The sequence below is a fragment of the Eublepharis macularius genome, chromosome 5 (genome assembly GCF_028583425.1).
Source record: "Eublepharis macularius isolate TG4126 chromosome 5, MPM_Emac_v1.0, whole genome shotgun sequence".
NCBI classification, from domain to species: domain Eukaryota; kingdom Metazoa; phylum Chordata; class Lepidosauria; order Squamata; family Eublepharidae; genus Eublepharis; species Eublepharis macularius.
Window position 1 is genome coordinate 32,196,027 of NC_072794.1, and position 18,790 is coordinate 32,214,816.

General features: G+C 43.2%; 1 protein-coding gene across 3 annotated transcripts in view; it reads left to right on the forward strand.

Moving 5' to 3' along the window:
• The window catches only part of RGL1 (ral guanine nucleotide dissociation stimulator like 1), a 110,946-nt gene that overhangs the window by 82,385 nt on the left and 9,771 nt on the right, over nucleotides 1-18,790 (forward strand). For all 3 annotated transcript variants that reach the window (XR_008597019.1, XM_054979344.1, XM_054979345.1), the window contains exons 8-15: nucleotides 48-151; nucleotides 1,774-1,858; nucleotides 4,763-4,852; nucleotides 10,218-10,304; nucleotides 11,778-11,810; nucleotides 12,582-12,703; nucleotides 15,230-15,319; nucleotides 16,213-16,399. Coding sequence is in view for 2 of the 3 variants with exons in the window: in XM_054979344.1 (XP_054835319.1) it covers nucleotides 48-151; nucleotides 1,774-1,858; nucleotides 4,763-4,852; nucleotides 10,218-10,304; nucleotides 11,778-11,810; nucleotides 12,582-12,703; nucleotides 15,230-15,319; nucleotides 16,213-16,399 (798 nt within the window). In the remaining variant the exon portion in view is untranslated. The remainder of the gene's footprint in view (nucleotides 1-47; nucleotides 152-1,773; nucleotides 1,859-4,762; nucleotides 4,853-10,217; nucleotides 10,305-11,777; nucleotides 11,811-12,581; nucleotides 12,704-15,229; nucleotides 15,320-16,212; nucleotides 16,400-18,790) is intronic.

The window sequence follows — 18,790 nt, forward strand, 5'->3', positions numbered from 1 at the left end:
TTTGTTGAATATTCATATTTGACTCCTCTTAATAATTTGTTTTTCAGGAATGTAGGATCCTGAAGAATTTTTCCTCTTTGAGGGCCATTGTTTCAGCTCTGCAGTCCAACTCCATCTATCGCTTAAAGAAGACATGGGCGTGTGTCGCAAAGTAAGACTTTCTCCTTTCAATGGAGATATATTTATTTATGTTATTTATAACCAGGGCTTTTTTTCTGGGAAAAGAGGTGGTGGAACTCAGTGGGTTGCCCTCGGAGAAAATAGTCACATGGGCTGGTGGCCCCGCCCCGATCTCCAGACAGAGGGGAGTTGAGATTGCCCTCCGCGCCGTGTGGCGCGGAGGGCAATCTCAACTCCCCTCTGTCTGGAGATCAGGGGGCGGGGCCACCAGCCCATGTGACCATTTTCAAGAGGTTCCGGAACTCCGTTCCACCGCGTTCCAGCTGAAAAAAAGCCCTGTTTATAACAGTTATTCTGCTGATTCCCTGAGTGTTGTGCTCTGGGGCTAAGATCATAGGAATTCTTAGACAGGAATAGTCAAACCAAGTTCCTGTATTGAGTAATGCATTTGTTTATTTAAAAAACCATATATGCTTCCTATCTGTGTAAATGAAGCTAATTACAATATGTTAAAAGAAGAGCAAGTGTGGTGTAGTGGCTAGAGTGACGGACTAGGATCTGAGAGACCCAGGTTCAGTTCCCCACTCTGTTGTGGAAGCTTGCTGGGTGACCTTGGGCCAGTATCATAGTCTTAGCCTAACCTACCTCACAGGGTAGTTGTAAGGGGGGTGGGAATGGAGGACAGGAGAATGATATAAGTGGCTTTGGGTCCCCATTGGGGAGAAAGGTGGGATAGAAATGAAGTACAATAAATAAAGAAAACAATATAAGCGGTATAAAATTATATTAACTAGTGATAAAAGATATGAAGCAACTCTAAAACTACATATAGAACTACAATCACAGGGAGAGGCGGGAAGCCATAGAAACACACTTTGAACACCAAAGACCCAGTAAACCAATTCCAATTCCAATAACCTTTATTGGCATAGTACACGCATTGGAAAATGGTGCCAGTCGATGGGATGGGAGAAAGGAGGCAGAAGACACATGTAGCCAGCAGGAACAGATCTCCTCGTTGCTTAGGTTGTCAGGGAAGCCTAGACCCACCCAGCCCAGGTATTACCTGACCGGCTTCAGTACCTGCCTGTAGCTGGTCTCTGTTTTAGCAGAGTGGTGGCTGGCTTGTATCCATGTCTCAGTGCATGGAATGTAGAGTGTCCCTCATTCCCTTCTGTTCCTCTAACTCCATCCGAACCTCAGAAAGATCATTCCCAGGGTGACTGCACCCACATGGAGAAATATCTATGCAGGTTGGGGGCTGGAGGGACGAGGGGTGAAATTGCTTCCCCTCCCTTTTCTGCAAGCACCCCACTGAGGGTAGGGGGTGATTTCATCCCCTTATCTCTTTCTTTACTCTAGCCCCTCCCTGCCCAATTCACATGGCTATTTCTCTGCACAGCTCCCATGATCCTAGGAATTATCTTTCCAAGGGTCAGAAGGGCCTATACAAACAGAACTCCATGGGCCATCCAGGCACAGATGGTTGGTTACTAGCCACTGGACACCCAGGCTCTGGGTCACCGGTTCAACACCAGCCTTGAATCCTGACTAAAAAGCAGTAAGACCATACAACCAGCCAAACAAATTAGGTGGTGGTTTGTTTCAGTATGCCAGGTAGCCTGCAATTCTCTCCACTTCTCCACTGTGCAGGGACAAAATGTTGATGTTTGAAGAACTGTCGGAAATTTTCTCAGACCACGACAACTATTTGACAAGCCGGGAGTTGCTAATGAAGGTGAGAAGCCGCAGATGTATATTAATGCTGCGATGGTTCTTCACTTTTTGTATCTTACAAACAGTGCATTCAGCTTTGTCTCTAAAGAATCTCCACCAAGTTGGTGTCTCTCATTCACAAGTAAAAAGTAGTAGAAATCCTTTGAAACTGTCTACAGGACTGCTAGGCACCTCAGCTAAGCAAAGTTCTGGGTGCTGCTGTATATAACCCAGTCAGTCCTTTTGCTTCTCTTTGAACTTTTTGGCTATTCTGTCAGGAAAATTCTAGCAATTCACAGCTGCAAAAGCAAACAGTAAGGGGCTGCTGCTGCTGCTGCAGTTGTTGCTCTTGTTTTTGTTTTTTTAAAATACAACCCACCAAGTAAATCTCAACCACATCTGTTAGTAGAAGTGTCACAATAGGCAGCTATTTATAAGAATCTATTACTATGAAGAAGTAGGGTCTTTTTTCAGCAGCGAGCACTGCTGGGTGACCAATGTAGGAATGAGGGGTGGTGGTAGATGGGCCAAGGCTTCAATCTAGTACACCACAGTGTGGTCTGCTGGTAAATCCTGTAGGCACAATTTTCGCTTTTGAGTTAATAACAGGCACCAGATTGCACTTCCCTGGGAACCATATTTGGCCCAGGAACTCAGATGAAAGAAATACCAACATTTAAAAGATAATGAAGAAAAAAAGCCAGCAGGACTTGGAAGCTATCCAGTGTTTTACTCATGGTGCTTGGTATAAGAGTCTCTGACAGCTGGATAGAGAAGACTTTTAGGCACTGATCTCCCGGCTCAGTGGTCATGGTACATGCTCATTTCCTTGAGGACTGAAAACGCTGAGGGAGGCAGAGATGAACATCAACCAGCCCTTCAAGGAAATTGTAGAGAGAGTCTATTCTCTATGTATGACAGTGCCTCAGCTGTGGTGGACGAAGGAGGGCGTCATTCTGGGAAGGGGAGAACACTCCTTTACAATGATCCCATATGTTCCAACACAATTAGGTGGTACTTCTGGAGGATGAGTGGGTATAGAATTCTCACGGTGGGAGATTCCTTGGTTAGGAACATAAAGAGATGAGTTTGCGACTGGCTTGTGCTTTGTGAGGTTTGTGGACATATCATGCTGAAAATAAGATAGTGTATGGTGGAGGGAAAGTCAGAGTTCAAGTCCTTGGCAGCCCCAACACTGTTGGGATATGTAGTCACAAGATCCTGGAAATCAAATTTAAATAGTTGAAGTCCAAAGTAGCTTGCTGCACATGCTCCCTGTTCTGTATCCAGGGCTAGCTAGACAGGCAGATTTTCAGGGCTTCTGGAGTTGGAAAACGGTGTTGGGAGAAAGGGTTCTGGGGAACTGTTATGGAAGAAGCTGAGCCTATACAATATAGACTTCCTTCATCTGAACAAAAAAAAAATTAAAACAAATAAACAGTTAACATTAAAAATCACAACAGTCAAAGTTAAGCTTTCAAAACTGATTTGTGGAGGAAAGCCAACAGGAGCTTAGAAGAGATAACTCATCTCTCAGGAAGAATAATCTGAACATTCCATACCCTCCAATTGAGACAGAAGCTGACTATGAGTAATGTCAGGGATCTAGAGGTATTGTGTCACTGGGACACTTGGGAACAATGACTCAAAACTGTCAAATTCAACATATATGTAAATGGAAAATTGCTCTGAACGCCCAGCACAACCTCATAGCATTACAGAAGAGAGAATTTCTCAAAAATAAGATTAGTTAAAATGAAGTTGAACAGGGCAGTCAAGAAGGTCATATCTCTTCAGAAAGTTTAGACATTATTTCAACCCTCTGTAATAGCTGATCAGATAAAACGTATACTACAGATTAGAAAGATTAAAAAAATTTAAGAGAATGACAGTGTGTGTGATTAACTAGCAAGATCAATGAATCCGTACAAGGCAAGAAGGCTTTTATTAATTGACAGAAATCTTGCCCAAATGAGGGAATAGCGAAAAATCAAACCTGGGTAAAACAAATATCATTTGATGATATAACAAGCAAAGAAGGAATTTAGGGAGAAAATTGCTAAAAGAATAAACAAACAAACAATTTTTTAAAATGTCAGGAGCTAAAAACCAACTATGGAGGCATTAAGGTCTTTAGACAGCAAAAGTACGAAAGGAAAAAAGAAGAATATGGAGATTGCAGAAAAGCTAAATGAATGCTTTCAACTAGTCTTCACTGTGGAAAAAAATGGAAGAGAGGCCAAACCATTGTTTTTTGGGGAGGGCACTTGAGAAGCTGTGTCAAATTGCTGACCTCTGCAATTGTGGCTAAAAGTTGCCCAGTGAATAGTGGCAATAGGTTAATTACTCTGTGCCAGAAGACCCAATAGTGTTGTGAAATATGGCCCCCATTCATAAAGTTATTGGGAAAAGCAGTCTCCAAGGCCTGGGTTGCTGGAATGTTGAAACAAACATTCTCATTTCCTGACTGTCTCCTTGTTAGTCAGCAAAGCAAAGAGATTAGTCATAATACCCCTGATTCAAGCGAATTAGAAAAACATCAGAGCATTACATAACTGTTTATTAACAACATACATTTTGAAAGTTAAGGACAAAAAGGCCATTAATTGTCTAAAAATGAGAAAGTTGTACTCCAGATATGCTTGATTCAGGGAAGTCCAGATGTTGGCAGTACTTTTTGACTGAACCAGAAGTATTTTGTAAGCACTCTGCTTTTGGCATTTTGGCACAGGCATTCTCCACAATGCCAGCATATGCGGAAGCTTGAACTATTCCCCCCCCCCCGCCATTTCTCTTTAAGTAGGAACATGAACCACATGTTTTCTGGACTGGAGAAAAGGGCGTATAGTTTGCTGTTGGTAGAGAAAATGTTTGGCAGGATGTTCCTTAGTATCTTCCATTATTTGGCCTTTTCACCAACCCACAGGAAGGAACTTCTAAATTTGCAAATTTGGACAGCAGCGTGAAAGAGAACCAGAAGAGAACTCAGAGGCGGCTTCAATTGCAGAAAGATATGGTGAGTTCTTAACTTCATCTTTGAGGAAATCAGGATATTAAGGAATTATTGTCCAGACCAGAAGCTGCTCTTGTCTCCAAAAAATATGAAAACAGATTGCTGCTTTATGTTGCCTCACGGTTTTAGAACACACCTTGCCTCAATGCAGACATACTTTTGGATGCTTTTCCATAGGGAACAACCCTCTGTGCTGAAGGAAAACATCTCTGTGAGTGGAAGGGCTCCAGCCCATATCACTTAAATGTGATTAGGAATAGCAAGAGTTAGTTATCCTAACCCTGGGTCCAAAACTTACCATTTCACCCTCCCCCCCCTTTGGAGCCCCATGCAGGGAAACACTGAGGGAAAGTATAAGTCACTTTGCAAATAGGGCTGTGGTCAGCTTTCCATGCTACATAAGGCTGCCGTATTTCCAAGTGGCATTTCTGAGCCCCAAAGAATTGGTGTTTTCCTCGTAACCAACAGATACGTCTATTGTGGGCAAACTTTAATCAAAAGATAGTGTCAGATTTAAGGTGAATAAGAACTGATATGTTGAAGCCAAGGAGAGTTTATAATCTTATAATGAACTCCCCTCTCCACACACATTTACATAGTACTTATTTGAAAAATCTATCAAGAGGTCTTCCACACCATCTAGTACCTGATCCTTTTCACCGGTGAAGCTAAGGATAGAGCTTTGGACTTTTGGCATTCAAGGGACATATTTTTACTACCGGACCACCATCCCTTCCAGAATTTTTTTTGGTTCTGAAAACATTCTCATTCTTGCAGCAGAAGCTGTCGTGTTCCAAATTTTAAATAACGTTTTTAATATATAAAAAAGCATACCTAAGTAGTGCTCCTGGTGAGGCGGAGAACTCATCAGCCCCACCCTGGCTAAGATCCTGCTTGTGAGGGAGGGGCTAGAGAGGAAGGGAACCCGTCCTAGCTACAGTTTACCATATGCTATTGTAATTGCGAGCTGTGGTTAGTGTAAGCCTCCTTCAGACCAGTTTCACTTTCTCAACTATGGCTCACTATTTAGATGTCATGCTTAATGATGATCAAAGAATGCAAACGATGGTTAGGCATCATATCTGTATATGGACCGAGTGATACAGGTGTCTCTGTAGGACAGTCTGACTTCACAGCCAAGATCAGTTTAGGAATCTTCTATCTGGCCCTCTGTTTGTTGCTGTCTGGCAGATGTCGGTTCATCCTACCTGTCCTATATTCAATAGCACACTGCACACTGTCTGGAAAAGGAGCAGGGAAATCTCAGCACAAGAAGAAACGGCAGCACTGATTGAACTAGAAATTGTCCCAGAAGAAAACAGAATGCCAGTAGGAATGAAAACAATGTTAGGAGGGCTTTGACCAAGATTATGGGGCTATAATACAAATGCAGGCTTCTAGGAGAGTCCTGGCCTTTAAATGCGTGCAGCTTCTTTTTGTCCTAGTGGGCTTGTTCCTCTGTGACTAAAAACAGACAATAGTTTTTGGAGGAGTTGAATTGATTGCTTCCAGTGATGTACGTGTTTATTTCTATTTCCCATTGTGGTCTCTGATCTGACAAGTTTTAAAAGCTCTATAAAAGCTTGCAAAACCTGTGAAGTGCTGAGTTAACTACACCTTAGGCACAAATGTGTGTATTAGAGGCTTGGCGCTTGTTGTGGCGCTTCGCCTCCACCTCAGAAAAGAAGCTTTGGGGGAGACTGAGAAAGTGGGGAACCACTAAATGCCATTTTCCTGCTAGTTTCTACCCCCTCCCCCACCCCACCATGGTGTTTCAAATCACTGGTAGAAAAATGAATGTAGGAGGGTGACTTGGACAGGACAAAAATTAAAAAGGACAACACCTCTCTCACACCCTTCTTCATGCTCTCCTGGTCCTCTTCCAAAGCTACTTTTCAGAAAGAAAGAAAAAGAAGATGGAGGGAATGTCAGAATTATCTGACGGTATGTCTGCCAGCTCTTTTCATCTTCAGCTCTCTGGAAAAAACACTATAGTGTGTCTAACTCAGAGCGGAACTACAAGTGACAAAAGGCACAGGTTGGACACTTGTCAGCTTCCCTCAAGTTTTGATGGGAAATGTAGGCATCCTGGTCTTGCAGCTTGGCTCTCCGACTGCTGTCCAAAGGACTTTTCAACTGTCACTTGTCCAACATTCCACCAAGCTGCCTACATTTCCCATCGAAACTTGAGGGAAGCTGACAAGTGTCCAACGTGTGCCTTTTGTCACTTGTAGTTCTGCTCTCATTTAATGGAAAACATTGCCTCCAGATCTACTGGCTCCTGTGGATACCGTTTAGTACCTGATACAGGTGGGGGGCACGAGTCATCCTGGGGGGAGGAGGGCTGTGAGTGCTGTGAAATTTGAGAGCGTGGCAGCAAGCTATGTTGGTCTTGCAACAATGTGCCTAGTGTTAAGTGTCTTGGTACACAGTTGGTCCAGGGGCAGGACCTGAGCAGATTTGCCTGTGGAACACACTCTCTTTCTCCTCAGTTTGCCGCAACTTTATACAAGGATGAAGATTCCTAGGTTCTCAGGATTTGAAACTAGGCAAATAAATTGAACAAACTGTGCATTGTAGTACCGGGTGTTTGTGTGGTATTTCTTATATTTTATTATGCTATGGTTGACCTTGAGAGCTGAAGGATGGGATATACATTTTCAACCAACCAGTAAACACTGAGATGAGAGATTTGGACGGTGTGCACCCTAGAACAGTGATCTTTACCCAATCCAAACCTAGAACCCATTGAGCTTGAGACCCCTAATCTGCAAGCTTATGACAACACATCGCAAGAGGCATGTGACAGGACAAAGGGGAGCCAGATTAATGACCTAATTGACGTCAAGGCCAGGAATATGGCAACAGACGGAAAGAGCCAGGAACAGGAAGTGCAATCCAAGCACCAGGAAGTTACCACAGCACCCAACAAATCAAGGGTCAGAGCCATGGAGGATTCCTCTTCACCACTGAGTGACCTCACTGCACTATTCGGCTGCCGTTCTCATTATCTGTGTTCTCTATGCAGCAGCAAAAAAGGCAACTTTGTTGGGGTTCATGACCCAGCAGTGGGGTCTCTGTGACACGCCCGAAAATCCTGGCCCATGGGCTGTATACCACTGCTTTACCATATGCCTTAAAACCATCTGCAACAAATAGGTTTCGTGGCAAAAATTTTTGGTGTTCCTCAGCAAAAAACTGAGGTGGGGAAGTTCCCATTCATATTTGAATCCCACCTCTACGGTGTGCCCCTCAAGGAACATCATGCGATTTTCCACTCTCAGTTCCTGTTCTTTTCTCTTCAACATAAAAAAGCCCCAAGAATCTTTTCCTGTTTTCTTGGTGCTTTTAGAACACTAGAACATTTAGAACATTTCCACTAAGAGTATTACTTTCCTTTCTGCTACAGTTTCCCCTTTTTAATGAATGCTGATTTCTTTATGTCACCAGAACAAAAGGGAGGGGAAGATTCATTGGTGTTAGCAATTATCCTCCACTTATTTTATAATCACCTTTTTTCTTCTAATAAAGAAGACAGTGGCTAAATTCATACAAACTGGCAAAGGCCCATCTCTTGCAAGAAATCTGAATTCACTAATATTTATAAGATTGAACTATAGGCTTTATAGAGTTCATTTATTATTCACATTGTACTTTTCTGAAACTCATTATATAGCGGAAAGATCTAGGCAGGGGCATTATTTTAATAATGTATTCATTTTTAAACAAGCAACAGAACCTATTTTTTTAAAAAGGGCCCTAGAAAACCCAGGAACTCTGAGCTTCCCGCTGCTGTGGCTCCTTCTGGAGGGGCAGGTGGGCTCACCTGGCCGTCCCACCACCATGGCTCCCTCTGGAGGGGTGGGCCATCTTGCCTGGCTGTCCTGCCGCATCGGTGCCCTCTGGAGGCTGCATTGGACACGACACACTTTTTATCCTGGTGCTCTTGCGCACATGCACCACAATAAAAAGTGCATTGTCGCCAATACAGCATGCCTTTTATATAGAAAGATGTCTCTAATATCATCTAGGACAACATTCCTGATGGTGTGTAGGCCATCATTCTGAGTGATGTTGGCATACACAGCTTCTGTATCCATTGCAACAAGGAAGGTATTCTCTAGGGGATTGTCAATAGATTTTAGTTCCCTCACTGAAGTCAGTAGTGGCCAATAATTGGGGGCCTTAGAAGCATAGGGCCAAAGGATGGAGTCCATTAAACGAGACACCCCTACTGTGATAGCAAATATGCCAGAAATCATGCCATACTCAGAATTGCATTGTTTATGCGCTTTGAGAAGTAAATAAAAGATTAGCTGCCAAGGTTCTTGAGATATCTCTGTGTAGATTTGTTCCTGTATATACAGGAGAAGATTCTTCATGAGTTTATTTGTGGTAGGGTCTAAGGTAAAATGTGGTGTTGGAGAGCTCTTGCATGGCCTCTCTTATGTTGTCCAGCTTGTGCATGGCAACAAGAGCCCTTCCTTTGTCAGCCTGCTTTGGTTATGATGTCAGAACCGTTTTTGAGACTGTTTACTGTGTCCCGTCCTTTGCAGCCAAGACTCTTGTAAACCATGTTGTTTGCTGATTACTGAGCCTGAGCACAGCAAAGAAAGCATTCTGTGTAGAAATTCAGTGTGGCATAGCAAACTGTCAGGAGGGGTCTAAGTAGAGTTATTTCTGTAGTTTCAGAAGGATGGCAGCTATGCGGCAGTGCTGTTTGCTAATGAGTTGAGAAAATGATGACTTTCTGTCAAGTGGACTGCTGGAAGATGAGCAAATAGGCAGCTAGGAGAAGGAAGCAATCAACTTCTGCATCCTTATGTGCTTGTCGACTATCCCCAGTCTTTTTCTGCCTGTCTCAAGATTCATCTTCAGGATTCTCAACGATCAAAGTCTAGATTAAATAAACAGGGGACATATGAGAATTCATGAGGGGGAATCCTTTCCCCCCGTATCCCCCTTCCCACACTATGTCTTTTTTCCTTTTGCCTGGCAGCCTCCATAGTCTCCCCCATCCTTCTCTCCCTCCCTCCCATCCACCCGCATCCTACCAGCCTACTTACGTGCCTTTATCTTCCTCCCCAGTCTTCAGCCTTCTCTTTCCTTGGCAGCTCCTCCCCTTTTTTTCTCTCCCATCTACCTAACTTCCTGTTTTCCCCATTTCATATATCTCCCCTGTGTATCCCTGGCTCCATTGTGTGGATTTTTTGATTCACACTGTAGGGCCTAGTTCAGAATTAGATACAACAATATGGCCACTTTAGGTCTTTAAATGACTAGCACTTGAAAATGGGTCCAAAGCCAACAGACAATAATTTCATTTACACTAAGATGTCTAACCTGTTTGCTATCTGTTCCTGTGCAGGGCGTCATGCAGGGCACCGTTCCTTACCTTGGTACTTTTCTGACTGACTTGACGATGCTCGACACAGCCCTGCAAGACTACATTGAGGTAGGAATCTGCCTACTGAATGGGAGCAATGGCACCCTGAACTTAATTCCAATGGTGCCACTGGACCTCTTTTTCTTTTTCTTTTAGCATTCCAAGCAGTCGTTCCGCTGTTATTATATTTTCCTACTGCATCTTTATCACTGTCAGTGACCTGCCCCCTCCTCGCAAAAGAATTTCAGAAGTAGAAGTGAATGGAATTTTTATTGGGGAATAAAGATTGCTACCAAATGTCGCTTTGACATGGAGTTTGTTTTAAAAGAATACCTCCCAATATATTGCTTTCCAAAAATACATGCTTTGTTTTTAACACTGTGATGGGAGAGAAGGTATTTTGATGAACATTACTAGTGTTTAAATTGTAAACCAACTTTCCAACTCTGAAAGAAAATCAAGGCCCGCAACTGCAGCATAGTTTAGGAGAACAAGTATGGGAATTTAGGAAGGAGTTTTGATTCTGAACTTTGGCTGGATTGTACCTTCAGTTAGGTCTGAACTGTCTATATGGCATACGTGGACGTCATTACTAAAACAAATTAATATGAATTTTTGCTTCAAGACCAGAAGGACAGTTTTGGATAGTAATACTATCTAGTGCTTTCCAGAATTCAAGAGGATAAGTGTGAGATCAGTGGACAGATAAAAGGATGAATTAAGTCTGTTCGCGGGTTTTCAGAGATTGTGACTATGCCCCACAAAAATTGGAAAAGACTCAGGTTGTATGTGAATTACCCAGCTGTAATAATAATGTCAATGCTTGGTGGGTGGAGCTTCAGAAAAACGTAGTATCTAAAATAAAAATGCTGTGGCCTCGTTTGGCGTTCAGGAAACCCACAGGAACCTGTTTGTCCTTACAGCAGGCCCTGCATGAGTACTTGGGTGAATGTAGCAGGGCTGCTTGAAGGCCTGAAGTTGGGCTTCTCTTTGTGTGGAGATGCTGCTTGTAAGAACTGGCATCTCCACAGAAGGATCTGCATGTACTACCACTGCAATTCGCACCATGCTAGTGGCATGAAATACCACAAGCAGCATTTATGGCTCTGCCTGGAAGTGCTGGTGCTGACAAAATGTCTTCAGGCCCACTGTCATGACAAGAACACTTCTAAGAGAATTGAATTGAATAGGTCTGAACGTATGAGAGTGTTTACCAGTATTTAAAGGGTCAAAGCGAGAAGGTAAGATGTGGGTCTTTAAATACTTAGTGGATGCTTTTTGAAGTGCCAGGGAGCCACAACTGGTTGGTATCTTCAAAAGTTGGCCTGCTTCTTGAAAGATACAAAAACAGGGTTTTAGATTAATGAATGCTATTATAGAAATCCAGCCTTGAAAGAGTCATCCTTTCAACAGGCGCGGATAGATACTGTTCCACTTGTTTTGAATGGAAGCACTTTTACTTTCCCTGTTAAAGTTATATAACTGGTGTCGTACAAACATGTGGATTTTGAAACTAGTTTCTGTACTCTTTGTTTCTTACAGGGAGGGCTAATAAATTTTGAGAAGAGAAGGCGGGTAAGCTTGCCTGTTCTTTGACATGTTAATGATTCACAATTCATACTTTGGGGATTAATTTCCTGGCTTCAGAAGGAGGCACAACTGGATGTTCAAAAGATTCCCTGCCCTTATGGCAAGGCTGGCCTCACAAGACATAAGCTACACCTGGGGAGGTTGCAGCTTTTCCTAACCTGGCTCTTGAATGCAATGTGGGTGGCTGGATGTTGCTTCTCCCCCAATGCACAGCGGTGACATTAAAGCTAGAAATATCTTGGCATTTAGGCTCAGAGGGGGAGGGGGCAGCAAAAACAGCTTTTGAAGTATACATCATAATCTAAAGATGTGACCTACAAGATCAATTACTTAACTGCACCATGGTAGGCTGATCATTTTTGACTGACAACTTGGAGTAAAGCCTTCGTCTATGAGTGATTCCTATAATAAATGATTCTCTGTAAGCAATCTTTCACTGAAAGGATCTCAGACTGATGTTTTTTGAAACTTTGAGGGAGGGGAGGGGGAATGTTCTGAAGCTTAGAAAGACTGGCGATTCTCCTGTTGTAATTAATGCCTGGCCAGGGAGGGGGACAAGGAATTCTCATCAAGTCCATTCAGTTGTTATGACAGCTTCTCAGCCCCATTCAAAACTGAGCTATGTGTAGAAATGCAATTCTTGGTGAATCTGCAGTGCAGGTTTTAACCTCTGTAAGCCACTGGTTCTGTCACACTGTTTCTTTCGTTGGCTTTATTTCCTAATTAAAGTTCTAATTCTCTTGCTTACTTTCTTAGGAGTTTGAAGTAATCGCCCAAATTAAGCTCTTGCAATCCTCCTGTAACAGCTATTGCATGATTTCAGACAGAAAATTCATCCAGTGGTTCAGGAGGCAGCGGCATTTAACAGAGGAGGAGAGGTGAGGTAAAGCTTTTCTGCAGTTATGGGGAGAGGTCTCTTCCAAAACTCAGTAAGATACTATCACACCTGATCTGAGATGATGAGGAAAAGAATAACTTTAGGATCTACTAACAAAAGCACATGGAGTAAAACAATATCAATATGTGATATCTCAAGATTAAAATGTATGCAAATATAGTGCCTGTCCGGTTCCTGTATGTGTGCTCTTGTACCTATGTTGTATATGTGGCAGAAAGTGTCATCAAGTCATAGCTGCCTTGGGTGATCACCCCCCCCCCCCGCCCCAGTGGGGTTTTCAAGGCACGAGACTAACAGAGGTAGTTTGTCATTGCCTGCCTCTGCAACCCTAGTCTTCTTTGCAGGTCTCCTGACTAATTACAAACAAAGCCTGATCCTGCTTAGCTTCTGAGATCTGACGAGATTGGGCTTGCCTGGGCTATCCAAGTCAGGGATTATGTTGTGTATAGCTATAGGAACATTCCCCATCACACTCCTCCCCCCCTCTCCCCCCCACACACACTTCACCAGTTAGTGAAAGTTCCAGTGGCAATCCTCCACTGGAACTCCACTGGGTGCCAAAGCATTGGATCCTACGGTATCTTTGTGAATTTATAAATTGAACAAATATTACAAGCAGAGCACAATGGAAGCAAAATGAGCACTCCTCTGGCAGGCGGTGGCTTAGGGGAGAGCCGCTTGTGGCAGCTTTCTCCTAAGGGTGTGCCCTAGGCACCCCCAGTTCCTCTTTTCCAATCCAGACCGGTCCTTTGCCCCTCCCTCCTTTTTGTTTTTTAGCTAATCATCTGAAGGTTGGCTTCTAAATCATTAGGACACATTAACATTCCTTTGTTAAATCCAAGATTACCCACTGGGAAAGTATCAGCTGATCGTTCCTAACCCTTAGCAAGCAATCAGCTTAACTGAAGGAAGTCAGCATATATAAGACAATACCGTCCATATGGTGGATAGTTATGGAACAGAGTGATTCATGTTTGTTGATGGAATGTCATCAGTTTCTTGTAATAAACAAGGTAGAAAACAGGGATGTAAAGTTTTTAAGATTTTATTTGTTTCACTCATTATGAATGTTGTTTTCCATTTTCCACTTAGTAAATATATACTGTTAGGCTAAAACTTCTTTGTTTACTACCCAACTTGGATGACGTTTTCAGAGCTGGTACTCCTCAACCAAATTCAGATTGACAGGGCTCTCAGTTTTATAGGCATTGAGAAGTAAAACATTTCCTGCTGTAATATCTTTGTTTCCCATCCAACTGGGATGAAATCATTCTACTTTTCACTAAAGAGGACCTGAAAGGGTGAGGGCCATGGATGGTTGAGTGTAGAGCAACTGCTTTGCATGCAGAAGACACCTGGGTCAGTCCCTAGTATCGCTGATAAATGTTTGTGCTGCAACATAACGACATAATCATACTTACAGGGAGCATACAGAATTTATAGAGAGGCTTGCGCTAGAACTTACCATTAAAGCGTGTAGTAGAAAACTTCATACTAGTTAAATAGCAACACTTCCTACGTCATAACAAAAGTAGCAAATCAGTCACATACTGCAGAGAAGATTAGCACATCAAGTACCAATCCATATGCAAAAGAACCTCCTCAGGATACAGTGAAGCCTCCCGCCATTAGCATTCCACACCCTGGGAAACTCTTACAGGATGACTCAGCTCAACCCCACCCCTCCTGAGTAGATACAAATGACCTACATCTCTTCTCTTTTCCACACTGTGACACTGAGAGATCTCTGTCTTTTGGTGCTACACCTCTGAAGATGCCAGCCACAGCTGCTGGCGAAACGTCAGGAACTACAATGCCAAGACCACGGCAATACAGCCCGGAAAACCCACAACAACCATCGTTCTCCGGCCGTGAAAGCCTTCGACAATACATCAGTCACATACTCTCTCACATAGGTCTCATAGTAGCTATGAAATTTGCCTAGCGCTGGAACCTGTGAATGCAATTTCTCTGGGAACAGTGCTAGAATACTAATTTAAATTGAATCTAGAAGGAGCTTCTTTCGTGGAAATACTGTGGAAGGAAAAAAATCTATTGGGAAAATATATCTTCTGTTGCCACATTTGGTTGACTGTGGTGCTTGGAAAGGTTTCCTGTCCATTTTATTATTTCCTGACCAACTCCTCTTCCCACTTGAATGGATGCAGCTTGAACTTTCTAAGACAGACAGCCAGGTGCCAGAATAGGAAATACTGACAAATGTTCCTATTTGTTTTCATTATCGTGATGACAATAATAACACATGGGACATTTTCAGTTTTTCTTTAGCTAATAAACAAGTGCATATCTGTGGAGGGGGCAGGGGAGGATATAACAACACAAGGTGCTCCTTAATTTTTAACAGATCGTTGAACTGGAAGTCAGGCACCCAATATGGTTTACAGCTGTCACCCAAAATGTTCTCCTTCCTGTAGACTGTTGGATTTTATTACATGGTAGCAGAATTTTATTTAGTCATAACGATAAGGCGGCCTCTATTTTACAGCTATGCCCTTTCTTGTGAGGTTGAAGCAGCTGTTGACACAACGACCACATCGCCAAAACCACGGAAGAGCATGGTGAAGCGGCTGAGCCTGTGAGTGTCACACGTGGGGTGGTGGCTGTTAGGTGAACTGGCATGAGGATGCTCTCCAAAAGCACATTTCCTGTAGCTACAGAAAGGAAGTCTCTTTTCCTGCCAAAGCAGAATTTCTCTTGAAGAGAAGTTTGTGCATACAGTTAAGATTCAAAGTTCAGTTAAAATTCAAAATTCAAACAGGAGACCACTGATGGGAATGATAAACTATGTGATCAGTCTTCTCCTCTAGGGGATTACTCAAGTTTTTTTTTTCATTTGTTCCATTTAAAATACATACTTTGATTCATGGTCATAGATCCAGAGGAATTAGCCATGTTAGTCTGTAGTAGCAAAATAGTAAAGAGTCCAGTAGCACCTTTAAGACTAACCAAGTTTATTGATGCATAAGCTTTCGAGAGCCACAGCTCTCTACGTCAGATGCCTTGTCAGAGGCTGTGGCTCTTGAAAGCTTATGCTACAATAAAGTTGTTAGTCTTAAAGGTCATAGATCCAGAGGAGTTAGCCGTGTTAGTCTGTAGTAGCAAAACTGAAAAGAGTCCAGTAGCACCTTTAAGACTAATCAACTTTACTGTAGCATTAAGCTTTCGAGAATCACACTTCTCTTCTTTAATACTTTGATTCAGTCTGCAAAAACTGGGGAGGGGGTATTAGTTCTCTGACAGATTGCAAATTATGACTGTGTTCAATGTGAAGAGTAACAAGTAGTGCAGGCCTGACATATCAGCTTTAGTTTGTGGCATTGCATCTCCGAATCGCCATTCAGATGTATTTGAAAAGGATATCATAGAGCAGTAACATGCTTTGTGAAAATGGCAGGTGCATATTGGGTAGTGTGCCGTGGCCCTTCACCTGCCCACCCCTTCATTTGTTGCTTATCTTTTTTTTTCCAGGCTGTTTCTGGGATCTGATCTAATTGCTAATAGCACCCCTACCAAAGAGCAGCCCAAGTCCACTCCAAGTGGGAGCTCTGGGGAGAGCATGGACTCCGTCAGCGTGTCGTCCTGCGAGTCAAACCACTCCGAGTCCGAGGATGTCTGCATCACTCCTACTGACACTTCCGATGAGCCTCAGAAGAAGGTATGTCATGGGTGGGCTCTGGGGAAGACATTTTTTAATATCTAGGAAGAGACAACTGCAACCAGAGCACTTGCCTTCCTGGAAATGCTTCCCTGAGATCTGGAAGTCTTCCCCCCACCCCCCGAGTTGGGATAGGTGGGACACCCTCTATAATTACTTTGGCGAAAGAACTGCTCAAGCATGCCTTCTTCTGTTCATGTGTTCAAGGGTTAAGCCCTGGTATTAATAAAAGGTGCTGTAGATGACACCTGCCATAATTCCTTTCTCTTCATCTTCTACTGAAAGTATGTAACTCTACTGAGTGTATGTAACTGAAATGAGTGCATCTTCTTCCCTCAATTACTCTCCCCTCTGTTGCTTCCCCTATGACAAATGTCAGTTTGTAAACTCTTTGTGGCAGAGAGCTGGTTTTGTTTTGCTGGGGGTAGGGTTTGGGGTCATTACTCTGCAAAGCACCATGCATTCTAGTAAGACTACATAAGACCTGAGGAAAAGACAGCCAAGACATTTTATGAGCCAAGCTGAGTTTTTAGCAGCACTGAGCCATGCCACCTGTAGTCTCTAAAGACCCATATGGAAGGCCCTGCTTAGAGATCAGGGCCAATTTGCAACCAAGCCACACAAATGACCCCACAGTGTGGAGGGCACTGATGCATAGCATCAGGTTGGCTCACTTACAGCTGTCAGAAGCATAGGGGTCTCTTCCTGACCCCACTATGTTACTGGCTGGGTCTAAGCCAAACCTGACAATGCCACAAGGGCTTGGCTTGGACCCAGCCAGCAGTGGCAGAGGCTCAGGAAGTGATGGGTGTATCTTGCTTAGAGAGACAGAACACCATGTACAGGCCCCGCTAGAGAAGAGAGGTGTGTGAGAGAGATCTGGAGTGACCTTGGAGTGCTGTCACAAAAACAGAGGCCTTGGTATTATAACAGCTGTGCATCTGCTGCCACCTGCTGGCATATTCATCTAAATGCAGGACAAAAGGTGGTAGTGAAAGCACCGGAGGATTCATTAACTACCGTATTTCCTCTAAAGGAAGATGACCTGAAAGGAAGATGACTGCTCTTAAAAAGAAGTTATATACAAAAAACTTTTATTGCTGGGTTTAACTGTAACTTCTATGCAAGCGCAAGATGACCCCCACCCCTTTTCTGATGGCATAAATGGGGGGAAATCATCTTAAATGCTAACATGTATTGGGCTATATGCAGCTCTGCTTCAGGATAATGTTTAATAGCAATTGTACTTACACCTGTAGTTAAAAACTTAATGGCCACATCTGCCTTAGACTGGTGTCTTTTCCACATGGGGCTTTTTTATTGGTTCTGGCCCTGTACTGTGTTGATTTATCTCCATAATAATAATAATAACAACAACATTCGATTTATAAACCATCCTTCAGGACAACTCAACACCCACTCAGAGCGGTTTACATAGTATGTTATTATCCCCACAACAATCACCCTGTGAGGTGGGTGGGGCTGAGGCCACCCTGCTGGCTTCAGGTGGAGGAGTGGGGAATGATACCCGGCTCTCCAGATTAGAGTCCCACCGCTCTTAACCACTATACCAGAGTTCTGCATGCACGATTAAAATACCCCGATTCAGTCTCGAAGCAGCTTCTCAGGCTTTTCTGTGTTCTGCATGGAGAAAGACTGCATCTGCCACAGAACTGATCTTTCTCCGGCTTTTCTGCAGCTTTTCTCTCTGTACACATATGCCGATGTGTTTTTTTTCCCCCAGCAATGTCAAAATGAGGCTTTTTTGAAGTGCAGAATGCGTGAGGCCTGGCCCTGGCCCTGTCTTTTGCCCTCCACTTTATCCCCCTGCATCCTGACTTGTTTGAACAGCATACCAATCTAGTTTTTAAAAAAATTAAATTGTAAGGTTGCAACTTTGTTGCCTTAAAAAAAACAATGCTTGCAACTTCTAGGGGGAAATGCTGCAATACGGCTAACACAAAAACTCAGCACATGGCCCTGAATCCCACTTAATATTTTCAAGTTCCCCCCTCTGCTTCCTGTACTTTTTTACTCATTCTTTTTAAACAACAACAACAACATTGCAACCTCGTGTCCTTAAAAAAAATCCAAACTCCTTGTAAGTTTCCTTAGCTGGTCCCCTGAGGAAACTGACCTGTCGGCAGCCAATCTGCTGAGGAAATTGATGGGAAACTGACATGTACAAAGTGGATGGATTGATTAAATTGATGTGACCTTAGCCCATCAACTGACAAAACTAACACGTTCCCCAGAAAGCCCACAGCAGAAACAGGGCATTTTTGTAGAGCAGAAAAAATAAACAGACACCATTTTGGTTTGACTCCCTTAAGTGCAGAATTACAGAGGCCCAAAGCAGATCAGATCCTCAGCGACTGAATATCCAGAAAA